The sequence below is a fragment of the Solenopsis invicta genome, chromosome 6, assembly GCF_016802725.1.
Source record: "Solenopsis invicta isolate M01_SB chromosome 6, UNIL_Sinv_3.0, whole genome shotgun sequence".
In the NCBI taxonomy this organism is placed as follows: domain Eukaryota; kingdom Metazoa; phylum Arthropoda; class Insecta; order Hymenoptera; family Formicidae; genus Solenopsis; species Solenopsis invicta.
This window is the reverse complement of record NC_052669.1, coordinates 10,755,767-10,774,774: the sequence shown is the minus strand read 5'-3', so window position 1 is coordinate 10,774,774 and position 19,008 is coordinate 10,755,767. Positions and strand designations below refer to the sequence as shown.

General features: G+C 35.5%; 1 protein-coding gene across 2 annotated transcripts; it reads left to right on the top strand.

Moving 5' to 3' along the window:
• Window positions 1–13,578: 13,578 nt before the first annotated feature.
• On the top strand, window positions 13,579–15,169 carry LOC120358056. 2 transcript variants are annotated; one of them, XM_039450613.1, is made up of 5 exons: window positions 13,584–13,963; window positions 14,124–14,371; window positions 14,472–14,558; window positions 14,658–14,756; window positions 14,858–15,169. In XM_039450613.1, exons 1-5 carry the CDS (start codon window positions 13,899–13,901, stop codon window positions 15,139–15,141), a joined length of 783 nt encoding a protein of 260 aa, XP_039306547.1. In that variant the 5' UTR covers window positions 13,584–13,898; the 3' UTR covers window positions 15,142–15,169. The 2 variants fall into 2 exon arrangements, with proteins under 2 accessions (XP_039306548.1, XP_039306547.1); XM_039450614.1 differs by lacking the exon at window positions 14,472–14,558 and having other exon boundaries at window positions 13,579–13,963; window positions 14,858–15,166.
• Window positions 15,170–19,008: the final 3,839 nt, after the last annotated feature.

Here is a 19,008-nt window from a genome sequence, read left to right as displayed (position 1 = left end):
CTTACTTATTACACGCGAAGTCTTCAATCCATTCACGAACCACGCTCTGCTACCATATTGATTTGTGTGGAAAATTGTGGTACATCAATATGCTTGATAGAAGACGATTTATTAAAGAACAACAATGTGGTTTTAGTACAGAGATATGTGTGTGATGACCGAACGAATGAAAGAGAGAAAGACTCGAAGTAAAAAGGTATTATAGAGAGGGAACAGTGATACCAATATGAGAAATCAAGAGTGACTCGACCATAGACATAATACATATAAGAACTGATTTTAAACTATTTATTACAACAAGTTACTTAAATACTTAAATACTTAAAAAAATACAATACAATTTTGCTTTTGTTTTATTTATGTATGTCACTCAAGTCGCTCGCTTTATCTATTCTTATGTGCCGGTACTGCAAAACTTTCTAACGTGACTGTACTGATAAAGAGAGGTGGCCCTTCGAAATGGCTCTCTCTCGTCACGTTTTCTGGGGGTCAATCATGTAATTTCACGTGAAACTTTTCACGTTTCACTTTTCACGTTTCACTTTTCACTTTTCATTTTTCATTTTTCACTCATAGAGAGTTCACGTGAATCCTTTCACGCACAACGATTATGTATGAATAATGCGCGGAAGTTCATGTTTGCGTTCCGAAATTCACCATTAGAGGTTCTGTCATTGCAACTATCAAGCGATCGTGAAAAAGGTTTCTACCTGCTTTTACAGTATAACTTTTACTGTAAAAATTTTATTATATAAAAAAAATTATAAAAAAAATATTCATAAATAAATAGCAATATTTCTTAGTTATATTGCATAAACTTAATTTACAAATATAATATATATTACATTTATTTTTAATGATCCATATATTGTAACAACTATTTTATTATGTAATAATCTAATACTCAAAATTACATTGTAATTTAATTCAAGCATTGTTTTTCAAAATTAATTTTAATTAGTTTTTTATGTGTGCAAATTTTAAAGTAAATTAATTTCATTAGTCATTAAATTTAACTTTGTTTAATTAAAAAATATTGAATAATTTAGAATACGGACCTTGATCAAAACTGAATTCACGGCTCACACATGTATTTTCCAAATTTATAAGTTATAAACACTTACATGATTAATTAATATTCTATTTCACAAGGCGCACCTTTCTTGTATCATTATGTATCAAAACGCGTTTAAAGTATATTATTATCTAAATTTGCATTTGATGAAACCTCATTCTATATAATTATCAAAATATCAATTTGTCAAATATAAATATCAAACCTAATTACATCACAAAAGCATTATTTTTATTTATGTATGTATTACTTTATCCTATCAACGCAATGCAATACCAAAAAGGTTAACCTCTTCAATAATACCTCTTCAAACTGGGAGTCACGTTCGAGTCGCCGGAGCGATCGGACGTGTGAGTGTGGCGCAGTCTCGAGTCTCGTGATAGTTCTTGAATATTGAGAAGAATATATCATATACGAAAACGCAAAGAAAGACACTGGTGTTTTTAACTAATTTAAGTAGAGTAAAATGTCTCCAGTTCCCCCGCTCGGAAGGGGGAACAAGAGTAGCATGAATGTAACAACAGCCAGAGCAAAAAGTGTAGAGCTAAAAGTATCGGGAAAAAGGGCTAAATGGAGCCCTTCGCTGACTAGAACAAAGAGAGCAAATACACTAAAGGAAGGACTCCAGAAAGATTCAATGGAGGAAGAGGAATTATTGGATAAAATGGCCATGGAGGTGGGCACGTTCGATGATGTAGAAATAGTGGCAGAAAATATAAAAGAATCAGAAAGTAATAATGAGTATCAAGACGTAAGTAAGCAGCGCGATTCGACGCCGGTGGAGGCGGAGCCACACAGTTCGAGGGAGAGAGCAAGGGAAACAAATACAGGAGAGATTGCAAGAGTTAGTAATCAAGGACGAGAAATATATTATGTTATAAACGACAATTTGGTGAGAGACAATACGCACAGATTTATGGAAAGAGGTGAAAGAATTTAATAGTGACAGATTTATAGAATCAGGTAAAGGTATTTATAAAGTTTTTTGTAAGTTCTCAGAGGCAAACATGATGTCAAGTAAAGGTAAAAACTGTTGCATAATTTTAAATTGGTGTAACAAAAATAAGATTACGGTTGAAAATGTTACAATGATAAAATTCAATTTAGCTATCATTACTTTTTATCAGGCAAAAGAGGCAAATTCGTTTTTGGATAAACTAAAAGACACTAAAGAAGAAAAATTCGTGGGATATATAGATAAGAAAACTGCTTTTTGCAAGGGAGTAATTTCGGATTGGCCTTACAGTATTCCCGAATTGTGGCATAATATAGTTGAAAAGAACGATATTTTAAGTATAGAGAATATGAGAAAAAGAGTTTGGAATAACGAACTTAAGAAAGCGGAACATAGGTTTACAAACAACTTTATTGTCGCAATGAAGGGCAATACAATTAAAGATAGTTTAACAGTGTTTGATAATCTGAAATTTAATTTACGAATACGCCCGTATGTAGAGTCTGTGGTACAGTGTTATAATTGTTTTCGTTATGATCATATCAAGGCCAGGTGTAGAAATACTACCAGATGTATTATATGTAGCGAAGCAGCTCACGGAGATAATAGGATGTGCGATAGGGCGGTAAAATGCGGAAATTGTGCAGAGGGACATAAATCCACTAATAAAAGGTGCCCAGTCTACAAAATCAATAAAGAGATTAAGGTAGCAATGGGTTACAATAATCTCTCCTATAGTGAGGCAAAAAGAATGATTTATGGAAAGAACAATAAAAGTGAGTACGATAGATTTAAGAACCCCAGAGCATGGCCAACATTAGTGGTAAACAAAGATATAGACAGTGAACAGGACAACGTTAGGGCAAATAAAGAACTGTATAGTGACAGAACAAAAACACAGGTAGAAAATTTGAATAGGAATTGGAGAGTTAACCGTCCAATATTAGTAAACAAACCAAATTTAGCGGAAATAAGAGAACGGAGCGAATTGAGAAGAAGAAAGATGACATATCAAAATTACTATAAGGATTTTAATAATAGGGAAATGGAAATCACAAAGGAGAAAAGAGGCATAGCTATAAATAATAATAATATTTTTGGTAGTAGTACATCCATTTTTTCACAAGAGGTAGAACCAAGGGAGGAGGAAAATAACATGCTAGATAACTTTCGTACAATTTTTGGTTCCTCAGAAAAATTCAGAAATAATATTTTAGAATGGATATACCAATACACAAGAGAAGAAAATATTCAGGATCAACAAGATATAAGGGATAGAGCAGATAATTTAGTAAAGAAACGTTCTTCTCTGGATAGACAGTTGGAGGAAACAAGAAGGAATAGAGAATATCTAGTTAATAATAGAAAGAGTTTTTGGCAAGATAGGGATTGATTGTAATATAAGAATTAAATGCAAGTGATACTACTGTGTCCAAAAAGTAATGTGACATTGCATTTTAAATCTCCCGCGCGCACGGATTTGGAGGAATAAAATTTTTTTTAGGTTGGTAGGACTGTCTTTGACATCCAAGAGAAGTAACACGTCAAAATATCCATTAGTGTTTGAGAAACGCATTGTTTTGTGAGCTGCTAAAAGTGAATTTCTCGTTTTTTGCCATGTCTACATTTGTTTGTTTGCGCTGATTATTCGTGATTTTTTAACCAAAAACTCGACTAATATCGTTCCACAACCACCGTATTCATCTGATTTGGCTCCATGCGACTTCTGGCTATTCAGCAAACTCAAGCGGCCGCTCCGGGGACACCGTTTCGAGTCGATAGAAGAGATTCAAGCCGCTGCGAAGAAGGAGCTAAAGGCCATTCCTGAAATCGATTATTACAACTGTTTCGAAGATTGGAAAATCCGTTGGAATAAGTGTATTATATCAGGGGGGGATTACTTTGAAGGGGACGAAATTGATTTGCAAGAATAAATAAAGAATTTTCGAAATAAATGCAATGTCACCTTACTTTTTGGACACAGTAGTACATCTGGTAGTGTCTACAGAAATCAGATAGTTAATTGAGAGGTTTACTAACTAATTAATTCAAAAAAGTGACTGTATACAGTATTCGTCTAGTTAATTACAATTCTTTTTGTGAAGTTTCTGTTATGTTTTTTTGTGTTTTATATTTTTGTTTTTTTTTCAGGTTTTCTTTTGTTTTTTATTTTTGTCTTTTTCAGGTTTGGCGATATACGAGGTGTGTTCAAAAAGTATCGCGAATTTTGAATTTTCGCGGGTTACGTATATTCGAATTTCGATCTTTTTGTGGCGTTATGTTGGTACTCATGTCTCTCACTTATGCCGACAAGCTCGGCCATTTTGAATGTTCACTTAATTGTTGACAGCTGCTTTGCTTGCACGTGTTTTGGATCGTCTTCGATTTTTACCTATTCAAAAAAATGGATCAAAGAACCTGTATCAAATTTTGTGTGAAAAACGAAATTAAGTGCGCGGATGCATTCCGAATGTTGACTGTGGCATACGGAGAAGCTACCTTGGACCGAAGCAACGTTTATCGGTGGTACAAAATGTTCTCAGAAGGCCGAGAAGATGTGAACGACGAAGAGCGTGCCGGACGCCCGAGCACTTCAACAACAGACGAAAAAATTAATGAAGTGGAGAAAATGGTATTGGCCAATCGTCGAATCACCGTTAGAGAAATTGCTGAGGACCTAAACATATCGATTGGCTCGTGCCATTCGATTTTTATCAATGATTTGGGCATGAGACGGGTCGCCGCGAAATTCGTACCAAAATTGCTCAATTGCGACCAAAAACAGCATCGCATGAACATTGCTAATGAGATGTTGGACTCTGTCCGCGACGACCCAAATTTGCTCCAGAGGGTCATAACTGGTGACGAATCGTGGGTTTATGGTTATGACGTGGAAACCAAAGCTCAATCATCTCAATGGAAGCTGCCGCACGAACCAAGACCGAAAAAAGCGCGCCAAGTTCGGTCGAATGTGAAAGTTTTGCTGACAGTTTTCTTCGATTGCAGGGGCGTGGTGCATCATGAGTTCTTGCCACAGGGTAGAACGGTCAATAAGGAATATTACCTGCAAGTTATGCGCAATTTGCGCGAAGCAATCCGCCAGAAACGCCCGGATTTGTGGAAGAACAAAAATTGGCTTTTGCACCACGATAACGCCCCTGCTCACACATCGTTGCTTGTGCGCGACTTTTTGGCCAAAAACAACACACTAATGATGCCGCAGCCACCGTATTCCCCAGATCTGGCCCCCTGTGACTTTTTCTTGTTCCCTAAACTGAAGAGGCCCATGAAAGGACGACGTTACGCTACGCTTGACGAGATAAAGACGGCATCGAAGGAGGAGCTGAACAAGATAAAAAAAAATGATTTTTAGAAGTGCTTCGAAGATTGGAAAAACCGTTGGCACAAGTGTATAATATCTCATGGGGATTACTTTGAAGGGGACAAAATAGATATTCATGAATAAATAAATAATTTTTGAAAAAACACAAAATTCGCGATACTTTTTGAACACACCTCGTACTTATTTATTCATGTATGTATATATGTGTTCACAAATTCAATTATTTATATATTTTAGATCTATCTATTTAAGAAATTATTTAATCATTTATAATGTTACGTCCTGCGGAGTAACAATTCTTTTCTTTCGAAATCGATGCAGCCAAGCAACCGAAAAATTGCGAAAAGATGGCCTATCTTAACCGCGCGGATACGCTAAAATTGTCCGGTCGAGTCAATACGGTTGGTCTACCCTTGACACGTGCCGATTTTGGGGGGAAGCAAGCGTTGAAACGCGGATGATTGACCCCACCGACTCGAAACACTTGTCGCGCAATTAATAGGTAGGGCGTGGGCAATAATAAGAGACGGTACACCTGCGGATTAAAATCCCATAGGAACCATAGGCAGAATCAGGTATAAAAGGAAGGAGCTTCGGAGCTCGCGAGCACTTACTTACTTACAGTCATTTACAGTCACTTACGAGCACATACCGCACCTTTTTCATTCTGATCAATCGCTCATTTTTCGTTCGCGATTCACTCTAGTTCGATCCGGCGCACATTCCGTGACATTATATGTCCGAGTTTGTGACGTTCGGATTCGTATTTATCGTACTTAAATTTGACGCGGCATTGTGAGATCCGAACACTCTGAGTGCCAACCGTCGACCAACCGTCCGCCGTTGTAAGCTGAATCCGCTCCGCCAACTACCAAATCGTTCGCACCTTCAAAACTTCACTCAACAGTAAGTCTCAGCCGTCCATTATTATTATATTTTTATAAGACTACCTTCTCTCTCTAATAAGATATTTATTATATTTTTCAAAACACTCATATACTCAGTATTATTGCACCACACTTCCTTTCCTCCCTCTATTACTCTCACTCTCTTTACTTTCCCCAGGATACAATCGAATGCTCTTTCGATTGAATCCGCAACTCTCTTTTCTTTCTGCAGGATACAATCAAATTTTCTTTCGATTGAATCCGCAATTCTTTTACTTCCTGCAGGATACAATCGAATTCTCTTTCGATTGAATCCGCAATCCTTTTTCTTCCTGCAGGATACAATCGAATTCTCCTTCGATTGAATCCGCAACTCTCTTTTCTTCCTGCAGGATACAATCGAATTCTCTTTCGATTGAATCCGCAATTCTTTTACTTCCTGCAGGATACAATCGAATTCTCCTTCGATTGAATCCGCAATTCTTTTACTTCCTGCAGGATACAATCGAATTCTTTTTCGATTGAATCCGCAATTCTTTACTTTCCGCAGGATACAATCGAATTCTCTTTCGATTGAATCCGCAATTCTTTTACTTCCTGCAGGATACAATCGAATTCTCTTTCGATTGAATCCGCAATTCTCTTACTTCCTGCAGGATATAATCGAATTCTCCTTCGATTGAATCTGCAATTCTTTTACTTCCTGCAGGATACAATCGAATTCTTTTTCGATTGAATCCGCAATTCTTTACTTTCCGCAGGATACAATCGAATTCTCTTTCGATTGAATCCGCAATTCTTTTACTTCCTGCAGGATACAATCGAATTCTCCTTCGATTGAATCCGCAATTCTTTTACTTCCTGCGGGATACAATCGAATTCTCTTCCGATTGAATCCGCAATTCTTTTACTTCCTGCAGGATACAATCGAATTCTCTTTCGATTGAATCCGCAATCCTTTTTCTTCCTGCAGGATACAATCGAATTCTCCTTCGATTAAATCCGCAACTCTCTTTTCTTCCTGCAGGATACAATCGAATTCTCTTTCGATTGAATTCGCAATTCTTTTACTTGCTGCAGGATACAGTCGAATTCTTTTTCGATTGAATCCGTAATTCTTTACTTTCCGCAGGATACAATCGAATTCTCTTTCGATTGAATCCGCAATTCTTTTACTTCCTGCAGGATACAATCGAATGCTCTTTCGATTGAATTCGCAACTCTCTTTTCCTTCCGCAGGATACAATCGAATTTTCTTTCGATTGAATCCGCAACTCTCTTCACCTCCATCAGGAACAAAGAATTCTCTTCTTTTCATAATTAAAACTCTTTCTTTTCCTTTCTTTTGAGTAGATACGATCTAGATTTTATTTCCTTTTACCAGAAAGAGAGAACGTAGCCTTAATTTTTAAATTCATTCTAGTGCGTAATCGTGTCCCTGAGCGGAAAACGCAAAAAGCTATTAAGAACTGTCGGAGTCGTCGAAATAAGAAGCTCCGGAAGCTTGGCGCATCGTTATCGCTCTACGGAAAATTGAACCATCTGCGAGCAGAAAATTCTGTTTTGCCTAGCGCTCTAATTAATTTAAGAACTTCCGACGAACCGACCGATTCATCTCCACCAGTCTCAAATCCGTCTCCCGAATCATTGTCTCTTTCCCCCTGTCGTTATCCCTCCCCCTCTTACTCCCCTGGATCTACTGTAGAAACAGATTCTAAACAATCACCAGGGTCACCTTCTTCTACCTTCGATCCCTTTGCAGAGCCCTTAGCATCTCCTCGGGATTCAACTTTTTCTGCCACCGACTTTCCTCCTACACCTTCCCCCGATTTTTTTCATCGTAATCTCGATTCACCTGTTCGAAGACCCCCGGAAGATCCATACTCCCCCGCGTTAGAGTCTCCTCAAGAAAACCCGCATTCCTACTCATTATTTACTCCCGAACAAATAGAGAATATAGTAAACGAAAATTTCGAAACAAATCGAAGAGTAGTCAATGAATTGAAAGAAATCTTCGACTCGCTTCAAAGCCTACCTGTATAGCTAAGAATCACCTGATCACAATGTACACCCACACATGCACATTTATATCTCGTTAAGCACAAATGTAACCAATTAAAATTTAAGTTATAATTACATTTTTTTATTAAGATCATAAGATTTTTCTTCTTTTTATTATACATGTTTTCTACTAACAAAAATGTTATTTGTAAATTAATAATTATTATTTTAGTCATCACCTATCATTGTAATTGGTTATTTCTTTTATTATGTTAAAATAAATTGTAATTCTTAATTTCAGTCATTTTTCTTTATTTCAATCACCTCTAATTCCCGCTCCGATAAAATTGCACTTAGTCCGATCCCGCGTAAAAGCGATTCAATTCGTTTACGCAAAATAAGGACTACACGAATGCAAGAGTCTGAATGAGAGTCATAGGTCGTCATTCTCGACACCTGACCTACATTCTGACTCACCTGACGCATTCGACTCGTCGCACTCGCCCGGAGACATGTGTGCGAGAGATTAGGCCTGTTCCGTCCTTCCTACCTCGCTCGAATTATTTCCCTAAGTCTCTACCTGCCAACCGACCCGAGAGACTTATTTCGGGAATTCTGGACGTAACAATAAACATATATAAGAATTATCTAAATATACACCGGGTTATGTATTTTTTTTTTTTTGCATATGTATATTTATTTTTTATTAATCCATTTATTTATGCTTGTTAGATCTATTTATTTAAGAAACTATTTAACTATTTATGTGCATATTTATAAGTTTATCTATAACATTAAGTTATTTACTGGCTCGATAGGGCATTTGTTTATTTGTATGTACATACTTCTGTGTTTACGGAAGTATTTATTTATACATTTAAGAAATTATTTAATTATTGAAATATATATATATATATATATATATATATATTTATAAATGTATTTATATACAATACACACTTGGTTATGTATGTGGCGGTACATGTAACTGTTTATGGATTTGAGTATTTATTTATTTGTGCCCAGACCCAGATATATGATAATTGTATTTATTTAATTGTATTTATGTGATAATTGTATGTATTTATTTAATTAAATGTTTGTTCTCTAACAGGGAAAGTAATAATATCTAAGATACTAGTGTGGAATGCAAGAGGTATTAAAAGCAAAAAAGCCGAAATTTTGGTCCTAATTCAGACATATGATATTATTGTATTAACGGAAACCAAATGGTCAAGCAATAAACCACTCTACTTTGCAGGATTTAAAACGGTTAAGTACAACAAGCGTGAGGGTTCCGGAGGTGTGGCAATCTTAGTTAGGAATGATATTGAATTCTTGATTATAAAAACGTGGAAAGTGAGATCAGACAACTTTGACGTGGTCGGTATTAGAATTAATAATACAGATATAAAATACAACCTGATAGGGGTGTATAGGAGACCGGGAGGTACAGACAGACCCGCAGTGTGGGGTGATTTATTGAAGTTTGAAGAAATCTTGGAAAATAGCATAATTGTTGGTGATTTCAATGCTCACCACACACTGTGGAACTGTGAACAAATAGATAACAACGGAGAAGGGTGTTTTGACGCAATGATGAACAAGGATTATATATGTATTAATATAGATACTAAATCGAGAATAAACTATGATAACCAACGAGCCTCTAATTTGGACTTGATTTTTGTGAAAGGAAATTTATCAGACAATATTAACTATAAACAGCTGGAGGATCTATGGGGCTCGGACCATTTTCCAATCGAATTTTTTTTAAAAGTAGAAGTACAAAAGTATATTAAACATTCGAACAGAGTTACAAACAAAAAAATAAGTTGGACACAATATGAAACTTTAATAGAAGAGGCAAACTGGGAGCGGGCTCTAGATTGTATACAGAATGTAGAGAAGATGGAACAAGAATATGAAAATTTAATTAATACTATGATAAAAGCGGCCAAAATAGCTTCAGGGAAACAACTGAATGATAACAATCGGGGCAAGGACAATTTAACGAGACACCAAGTAAAAAGAAAACAGAAACAGCAGGTCAGGTGGTGGGATAAAGAATGCGAGGAGATACTTAAATTAAGAAAAAGTAAATTAAATAAATGGACTCATTCTCGGGATATGGTAGATTATATCGAATACAAAAGAGTAAGAGCTCTTTCTAGAAAGACATTCAACAAAAAGAAAAAGGAAAATTTTAACAGGTTCTGTAATAACATTAATAGATTTACTAGTCTCAGTTACGTTTGGAATACGATGAGAGTTTTTAAAAAGGTCAGAAGTAAAATAAATTGGACAGGATGGGCTACGAAGGATAGGGAAAAAGAAATAATTAAAACCATTGATGATATGGCCCCGGCATGGGTACCAAATGAAAATGCGCGGTACTTGGATTTTAATGAAAACGAGGAGTCATCAATGGATAATTTGTTTAGTATGCAAGAACTTGAGCGCGCTCTCAGCATGGCCAAAAAAAATTCAGCCCCGAGAATTGATGGTATTAGTTATCCGATGATTGCTACACTTCTGGAATCAGCTAAAAAAGTACTATTAAAAATATATAATTTCATTTGGACTAGGGCGACTATTCCAAAGGATTGGCAAAAATACCAGGTGTTTTTTACAGATAAAGTAGGCAAAGAGAAGGTCAGACCTTTAGCTCTGTCCTCCTGCGTGGGCAAAGTCATGGAACGCATGGTTAACGAAAGATTTATTTGGTGGATAGAAAAAAACAACAAATTAAATGAATTACAAAACGGGTTCAGAAGAGGTAAATCCTGCACAGAGAACTTGGCTAAAATTTCGGCTGACATAGGGAACACGATTTTGAAGGGAGAGTATGCATTGGGTGCGTTCTTGGACGTATCAGCCGCTTATGATAATGTGAATTTTGAGGTGATGTATGGTAAGTTGCGACTAGAAGATTGTCCAAAAAGGATTGCCAATTTTGTTGTTAATTGGTTGCAAACAAGACAAACAGAGTTTGTGATCAATGGTAACAGGACAGTTTGGAGAAATGTAAATAAGGGATTGCCTCAGGAAGCAGTGCTTAGCCCGATATTATATGCGCTGTACACTAACAATATTACAGAGAACATTACAAAGGATATCCACGTATTGCAATTTGCAGATGACATTGCAATGTATAAATGTAGCAACAATAGAGCAAGCAATAGAGTTAGTTTAGAAGCAGCGGTAAATGTAATCGGAGAGAATTTATCGGAGTTGGGTCTCTCACTGGAGCCGAGAAAGACACAACTTGTAGAATTCTCTAAAACAGGATACTACGATAGAGGACCATTTATTAGAGTAAATAATGAAAAAGTGCAGAATCACAACTCAGCAAAATTTTTAGGAATATGGTTAGATAATGACCTTAATTTTAATAAACAAATACAAGAAGTAAGAGGAAAAGTTAGCCGAGCCAATTCGATCCTTAAATATTTAAGTAGTGTCAAGAGGGGGATAGAAGTTAATACGGCGCTTATGTTATATAAGAGTCTGGTGCGATCCACGGTGGACTATGGATGTTTCATATATGCTCCTCGTACTTGCAGTGCACAATTAAGGATTGAGAGAGGTCAGTTTTTGGGAGTGCGTACTGCTTTAGGATATAGAAATTCGACTCCCAACAATGTAGTCATTGCTGAGGCGAAATTGACATATTTGATGGATAGATCATTAATATTAGCAAAAAATTTCTGCTTTAAGGTCTATAAATATGGAAGTGAGGAAATAGGCAGTAGCTTGGACGGATTGTTGAGAGTCGAAAGATACAGGAGATATAGAAATCCCGCTTTCAATATTAGCATACTTAGTCGGGCGTGGGAATATGTACGTAGACATCGCAATATGATAGGAGAAAGCAAAAGAAAATACAATATTTGGGAAATGGATTATGACACAATAAGCGAAAAAATAGAGATAGAACATGGAATGGGAGAGAACTTAAAGTTGCTACCAAAAAATAACAATTTTGATATCCAAAAGGTCAAAGGTTACAACAATATAGATAAAAAGATAATTAACGACATAAAACACAAACACAATCTGGAAAAAGAAACATTATTCATTTACACAGATGGATCAAGGTCAGAGGAATCAATGGCTACCGGGGTGGGTATAGTAATGGAAAATCAAGATGAGGGGTTTTACGTTAGTCTCCCCAAGAAATGTTCTATCTTTACGGCGGAAGCTTTAGCAATAAAAACAGCGTTAGAAATAGCTTACGAAAAAAGAAATAGGTACAAAGACTACGTGATACTAGCAGATTGTAAGTCGGTACTACAGGCTATTAGTAATAATAAAATGTATGTCTATCAGAATAAATACATCTTAGAAATTAAAAAATGGCACTGTAGATTTAAAACAACTATAGGAAAAAGCGTAAAATATGTATGGATTCCTTCACATCGTGGGATTACCGGAAACGAATTGGCGGATCATTTGGCAAAACTGGGCGCAGAGGAAATACCTAACGAAGAAGTAGAGGTCCCTATTTACGATCTCAGGGGGTCGATCATGAAACTTTTTCCCTAGAGCGGAAACGTGAAAAGTGAAAATCTTTACCATTGAAGTTAATGGAGAAATTTTTCACTTTTCACGTTTCCGCCTTAAGGAAAAAGTTTCATGATCGACCTCCAGAACATATACGAAAAAAGAAGAGTGGGAAAATACCATTATTACTAACAATCGACTTTTTCAAACAAAAGGAGTCCATTATTTCGAAAACTTTTATAGGATAGAGGAAAAAAAACCGTGGTTCCATGAGTTAAGGGCAGAAAGATATTTCATTACATTTATAAATAGAGTAAGGGCTAATCATTATAATTTGAATGCCTCTTTGGCAAGGAAAGGATATATCGAAAACAGTAGATGCGAATGCGGCTATGCATTCGAGGATATTGATCACTTAATATGGCGCTGCAGTCGCTACGATGAACAAAGAATGGAAATGGGCGAGATATTGCACCGTGAGAACATGGATGGAGTGGAGAGCGTGGTAGAACTGATTCAACAGGAGAATTGGAAAAAAATTGGAATACTGTTCGATTTTGTGAAGAAGACGGGTAGAATCGTGTAGCGTTGCGTGACCGAGCGCTATCATGACCGAGGCTCGAGAGCGAGTAAAGTCACACTTACCACACGTCATATAACCTATCTCTGTGAGGGTTCAAGACGTAAATTCAAAAAAAAAACCTATTCAAACTGTTACAACACTGTTACCACACTTTCATTCTTATTTCAAAATACATACAATTTATTAATTCCCTAAATTTTCATCTTTTCGCCATCACGGCTGATGGCGAAAAAGTTCACGTGAAAAAGTTCATATTTCCGCTCATGAGTGAGTTACATGATTCCGTGGAATCATCATATATGTAATACTCCTATATTGCTAGAAGAGTGTTGACCGTCAGCCCAAACATTACGGTGCAGACGTACAGGTATAATAGCCTCTCTCTCGCGAACGGCCCAGCTGATTTGTGCGCATGCGGTTACATTTTTTAAAACACCATTAGGCGCGATTTTCACATAACCTGTTTTCGTGATTTGTGCGTGTGTGCGACGGTAAACAACGCATATTATAAGCGTCCCAAGTGAGACAAACCAAAGAAAAAATTTACAATGGTGCGAATTTGTTTTTTGTGTCAGAAAAAGGCAGCAAAGGATGGAAATTTTGCAATGCACAAGTAAATATCTTACATGTAAAATGTGTATTTATAAAACGTTATACTTATTTTCTCTAATTCAACTTATTTGCATAGCATTATTACACTAGATTTACTGTAACACATGATTGGATTATCAAGCAGTTAACAGCATGATGGAATAAATAATAATTATTTGTAGATTTCCAAAAGAGGTGAGCATTCGGGCACAGTGGTTACATGCCTGCAAATTATCTGACAAGGACAATGTGATACATGTACACATTTGCTCCGATCACTTTGTACCAAGTGATTATAAAAATAGCATAGGACTGTGTAGCAGAAAGTGGTTATTGAAACCAGGAGCAGTGCCTTCCGTTAATGTGCCAAATCCTCCAGCTGCCGAATTGCAGTTTCAGTCAACATCTGAGATTATAATGGACGAGACACGTAAGATTGAAAACATACAAATTTTTTTTATTGAGGGTAGTAAATACTGACAACAGAATTGTTACAGCTATGGTTCAACATTATTCATATTATTTTATAGGATTAGAGCCTTCTATTGATGTTCCAAATCCTTCAGCTGCCGAACTGCAGTTCCAGTTAACATCTGATTATACAATGGACGAGACACGTAAGATTGAAACATAAAAATTTTTTTTATTGAGGGTAGGAAATACTGACAAGAGTATTGTTACAGCTATGGTTCAACATTATTTATATTGTTTTATAGAATCAGTGCCTTCTATTGATGTTCCTCCAGATTTCACATCAGTTTCAAATGTAGGAGAACTGGAATTTTCAACATCCAAGAATGTGATGGATGAGACACGTAAATTTAAAACTAAACTATTTTTCTTGAGGGTACTAAATACTGAAAGGAGTTGTTATAGCTTTAGTTGAACGTAATCCATGTTGATTTATTAATAACAGGTCACGAGAATGAACAGCTGCATACTCCTCCGAAGAAACGGAGATTTGCAGAACCTCAGTTCATATCAGACATTGTAAGCTCCGATTTTTCAACAGCGAAAAGGACTCGAAGAGTCATTGCTATGGTGAACAAAATCCATAATAAAAAACGTAATTTGATCCACAATCTGCAGAAAAAAAATCGAGAGCTGTGTAAACGCATTACCACTTTAGAAGAAATGGTAACGCATTTGCGTAAAGAAGCATTAATATCAGAGGAAGGTAGTGACGCTTTAATGGTATAGTATCTATCGAAATAACGACAAAGGTTGAATCTGGGACTCTATTCTTGAAAACATGCGAATAACTTTCGTTTACGAAAGTAACAGAATAATCAATGAAATTATTCGATTGTATTCTTCCATTGGCTATTTCGTCACTTTCGTATACGTAAGTTATTTGCATGTTTTCAAGAATAGAGCCCCAGTTTGCTCGTATTGTCAATAGCTGCGTTCAGCATTATAAATCAGAGGCATCCGTTTGCTCTTCCACCTCGAAAATTTATAGTATTTATCACGTATACGTATAGATCTTTTAGGTAAAAGAGCAAACGGATGTCTCTGATTTGGAATGCCGAACGCAGCTAATGAAGGTTTGACCAATGAACTGACTTTCATGTCTGATAACACATTTTCTTCTTAAGGTGATAATGTAAATAAAAAAAGTCATATACAAGTCATATACAAGTATGCAAATAAGGTTTCGTAATGATCGTGAACATAATAAAATAACATTTAACTGTTCTAAAAAAAATGAAAAACTTATGTTTAGTGCAAATTTTATTTGTCATTTATTTATAGGACTGATAAGACTGTGCTATGATAATTTTTTAAAGATTGAGCAAATATTTTCAGATATAAAGAAAGATGAGACAAACAAAGTAACTTTTCGGACTTTTTTATTATTTACTGTTTATTTATGAAAATATTTTTTTTATATTTACATTTATGGATCATTTTATGAAGAGAATGAGCTATCAGGCATCAAAATTGGTTCAAAATCTAATCAGACCCGCAGTTTGCGCAGATTGCTTGAGGTTTAATCTTGTTAAAGCTGCTTCAAATGTAGTCCACCTTCTGAAGTTGAAAAATATCTCTTTTATATTTTGATATTCCTAAGTATAAACTTAAAAAAACTGAAGTGTTAAAATTTGCTGTCATCGAACGAGAGAGAAGAAGCAACATAAATTTTAAAATTGTAATTTTAATTTTTCTTAAGAGTGTCCAGATTTGAACCGAAACGTTTAAAATAGATTTATATTAAATAATTAAATTCCTTTGGTCATGAATTAGCCACAGAGACAAGTAACATCATGCTAAAATACCGACAATGAAATAAAATGGGATAAACTGTCTCTGGTCACTTAATGTTTTCTACTAATATTTCGCGCAAACTTTAAAGGGTTGTTCACACAATGACGTTAATGCAATTGAAATTCAAAATATTTATATTTTGATTTACAATTGGATAAGTCCTATTATATTCGCGTGGTACTCATTGCCGTTTGTCATATTGCACTGCATATGAACACATCTCGTCAGCTGTATTAAATAACAGGTGAGAAAACTAAATTTGAAAAACATAATTTTGAAATTACTATTAACATATACAAAAAAGAATTATAAGTTGTTTATAATTTTATTGTCTATACAATTTATTCAGAATTTTATTGAATATTATAGCATGCAAAAACAAAAATCAACTTTTTACAGAAATTGTAAAATGATATTTGTGCTACATTTTTTTCTTTTTATTGATACCAATCAAAACAAATGTGCAGTAATTTTTTTTCTTTCATAGGCCATGATGCCTGAAAAGGTGAAACACATGTTAAACAGAAAACTGAAAGGCAATAGACGTTACTCACCTGAACTTCGCAGTTTCGCACTCACATTACATTTCTATTCACCAAAAGCTTACGGTTACGTAAGAAAAATGTGGGACAACCTGCTGCCAAACCCTTCTACCATCCGAAATTGGTACCGAGTCGTTGATGGAGGCCCGGGTTTCACGAAAGAAGCATTAAATGCCATAGCACTACGAGCGGAAGGACCAAAACCGGTTATCGTTAATCTAGTCATAGACGAAATGGCTATTCGTGAGCAGTGCATCTACGATAAAGATAGATTTCATGGTGGTATCGATTACGGAACCACCGACGAATGTGACAATGACAATGACAATGTGCCTACAGCAAAAAACGCGCTAATGTTTATGGCAGTATCCTTAAATGACAACTGGAAAGTACCAATTGGGTATTTTTTAATAAAATCGTTAAATGGCAGTGAACGAGCAAATTTACTCACCCAAGCATTGCAAGCATTAGAAGATTACAAGTGCAAAGTATACTCGATAACGATGGATGGCGCATCATCAAATCTCAGCATGTGTACTGCTTTGGGTGCTAATTTTCAATACGGGCCTAATTTCAAGCCATATTTTATAAATCCAGCTACCTCTGAGCAATGTTTTGTTTTTCTCGATCTGTGTCATGCCATTAAATTGGTCCGAAACACTCTTGGAGACAAAAAAATTCTTATGACTATTGACGATAAGAAAATTATGTGGGACTTTATTGTTAAACTTCATCAGTTCCAAAAAGAACAAGGTTTACGAGCAGCTAATAAGTTAACCAATAAACATATTAACTATCAAAATAGTAGAATGAATGTCAAATTAGCGATGCAAACACTTAGCAATAGCGTCTATAAAGCTTTCGTTTTTTTAATGCAGTTAAATGACAATTCGGTGAAAAGTAAATTTGAAGGCTGCATGCCAACTGCTGAATTTTGTCTCCAATTTAACAACATGGCTGATATGCTCAATTGTAAAAATCGGTTTTCAAAAGAAACATTTAATACGCCTCTAACCGACGATAATTATGTGCAATTAAAAGCTTTCGCGGATGATTTTGAGACTTACATCAACACGCTGTGCGATCAAAATGGCACTCCCATTCTCAGGACTAGCCGAAAAACAGGTTTTCTCGGAATAATTGTATGTCTCAGGAATATGTTTAGCCTATTTGATAAAATAAAATTAGTAGGTCTAACTTATCTTTTGACATACAAATTAACCCAAGATTATCTGGAAACATTTTTCAGCGCAATTAGAAGCCGAGGAGGGTTCAATAACAACCCTAATGCCCAACAACTCAAAAGTGCGTATAAACGATTGTTAATTAGACACGAAGTTAAAGAGTTCGAGAATGGTAATTGCCTTTTTGACGGAATAGACATACTGCACGTCTCGTCTAATGTAAAAAATGTAAAATGCCCAATTGGTGATTCCAGTTTTTTACACGAATCCATTGATTTCGGCCACGACTATATTAAAACATATTGGGACTTGTCACCATATGTTGAAAATATAATTTTGTACATCGCAGGTTACGTTAGCAAACACGTTAGCGATAGCTTGCATTGTGATATATGTCGGGCTCAAGTAGTAGGATCAAAAATGCCTTTGCTGTCGGCGATAAAAAACAGAGGACCCTATATTGCACCATCTGCAGATGTTTGCACGATTTGTCGCATGTGTGAAAAAATTATCCGAGAAAACGATGGTTTAATGAAAAAGAATATTAAGCGCGAGCTACTTAATAAAACTTTTAATCGCATTGGCATTCCGTTTTCGAATGATGTGATGGATAATCATGTATTATCTCAAGACATTTTAGATAATCATCGCACTCAGTTGTGCAAAAATATTATAGAATTATATCTTAATATTCGATTATTTTACGAAGCCCATAAAATATCTGAAAAGGAAGTTTATCTTAGAAATAAATACACAAAATTAATATTATTTAATCACGACTAATTATGTAAAACTATTCATAGAAATGTAACATTATACATATTACGTAACCGATTACAAGAAATTGTTGTGGACATGAGCGCAATCTTTAGTTTATCCTACATTTCACAAATTCAAAAAAATCCAAATAAAATGTATTTCTTATAATTTCACATAAAATTTGATCCGATCTAATATGTACGTTTTTTTTATGTATTTGCTTATGCACCACCATTTCTCTTTTCTGAAAGATTACTGATGAGATCATTTATTTCATGAAATTTTTATTTCATGAAATTTGAAAAAATATTTAC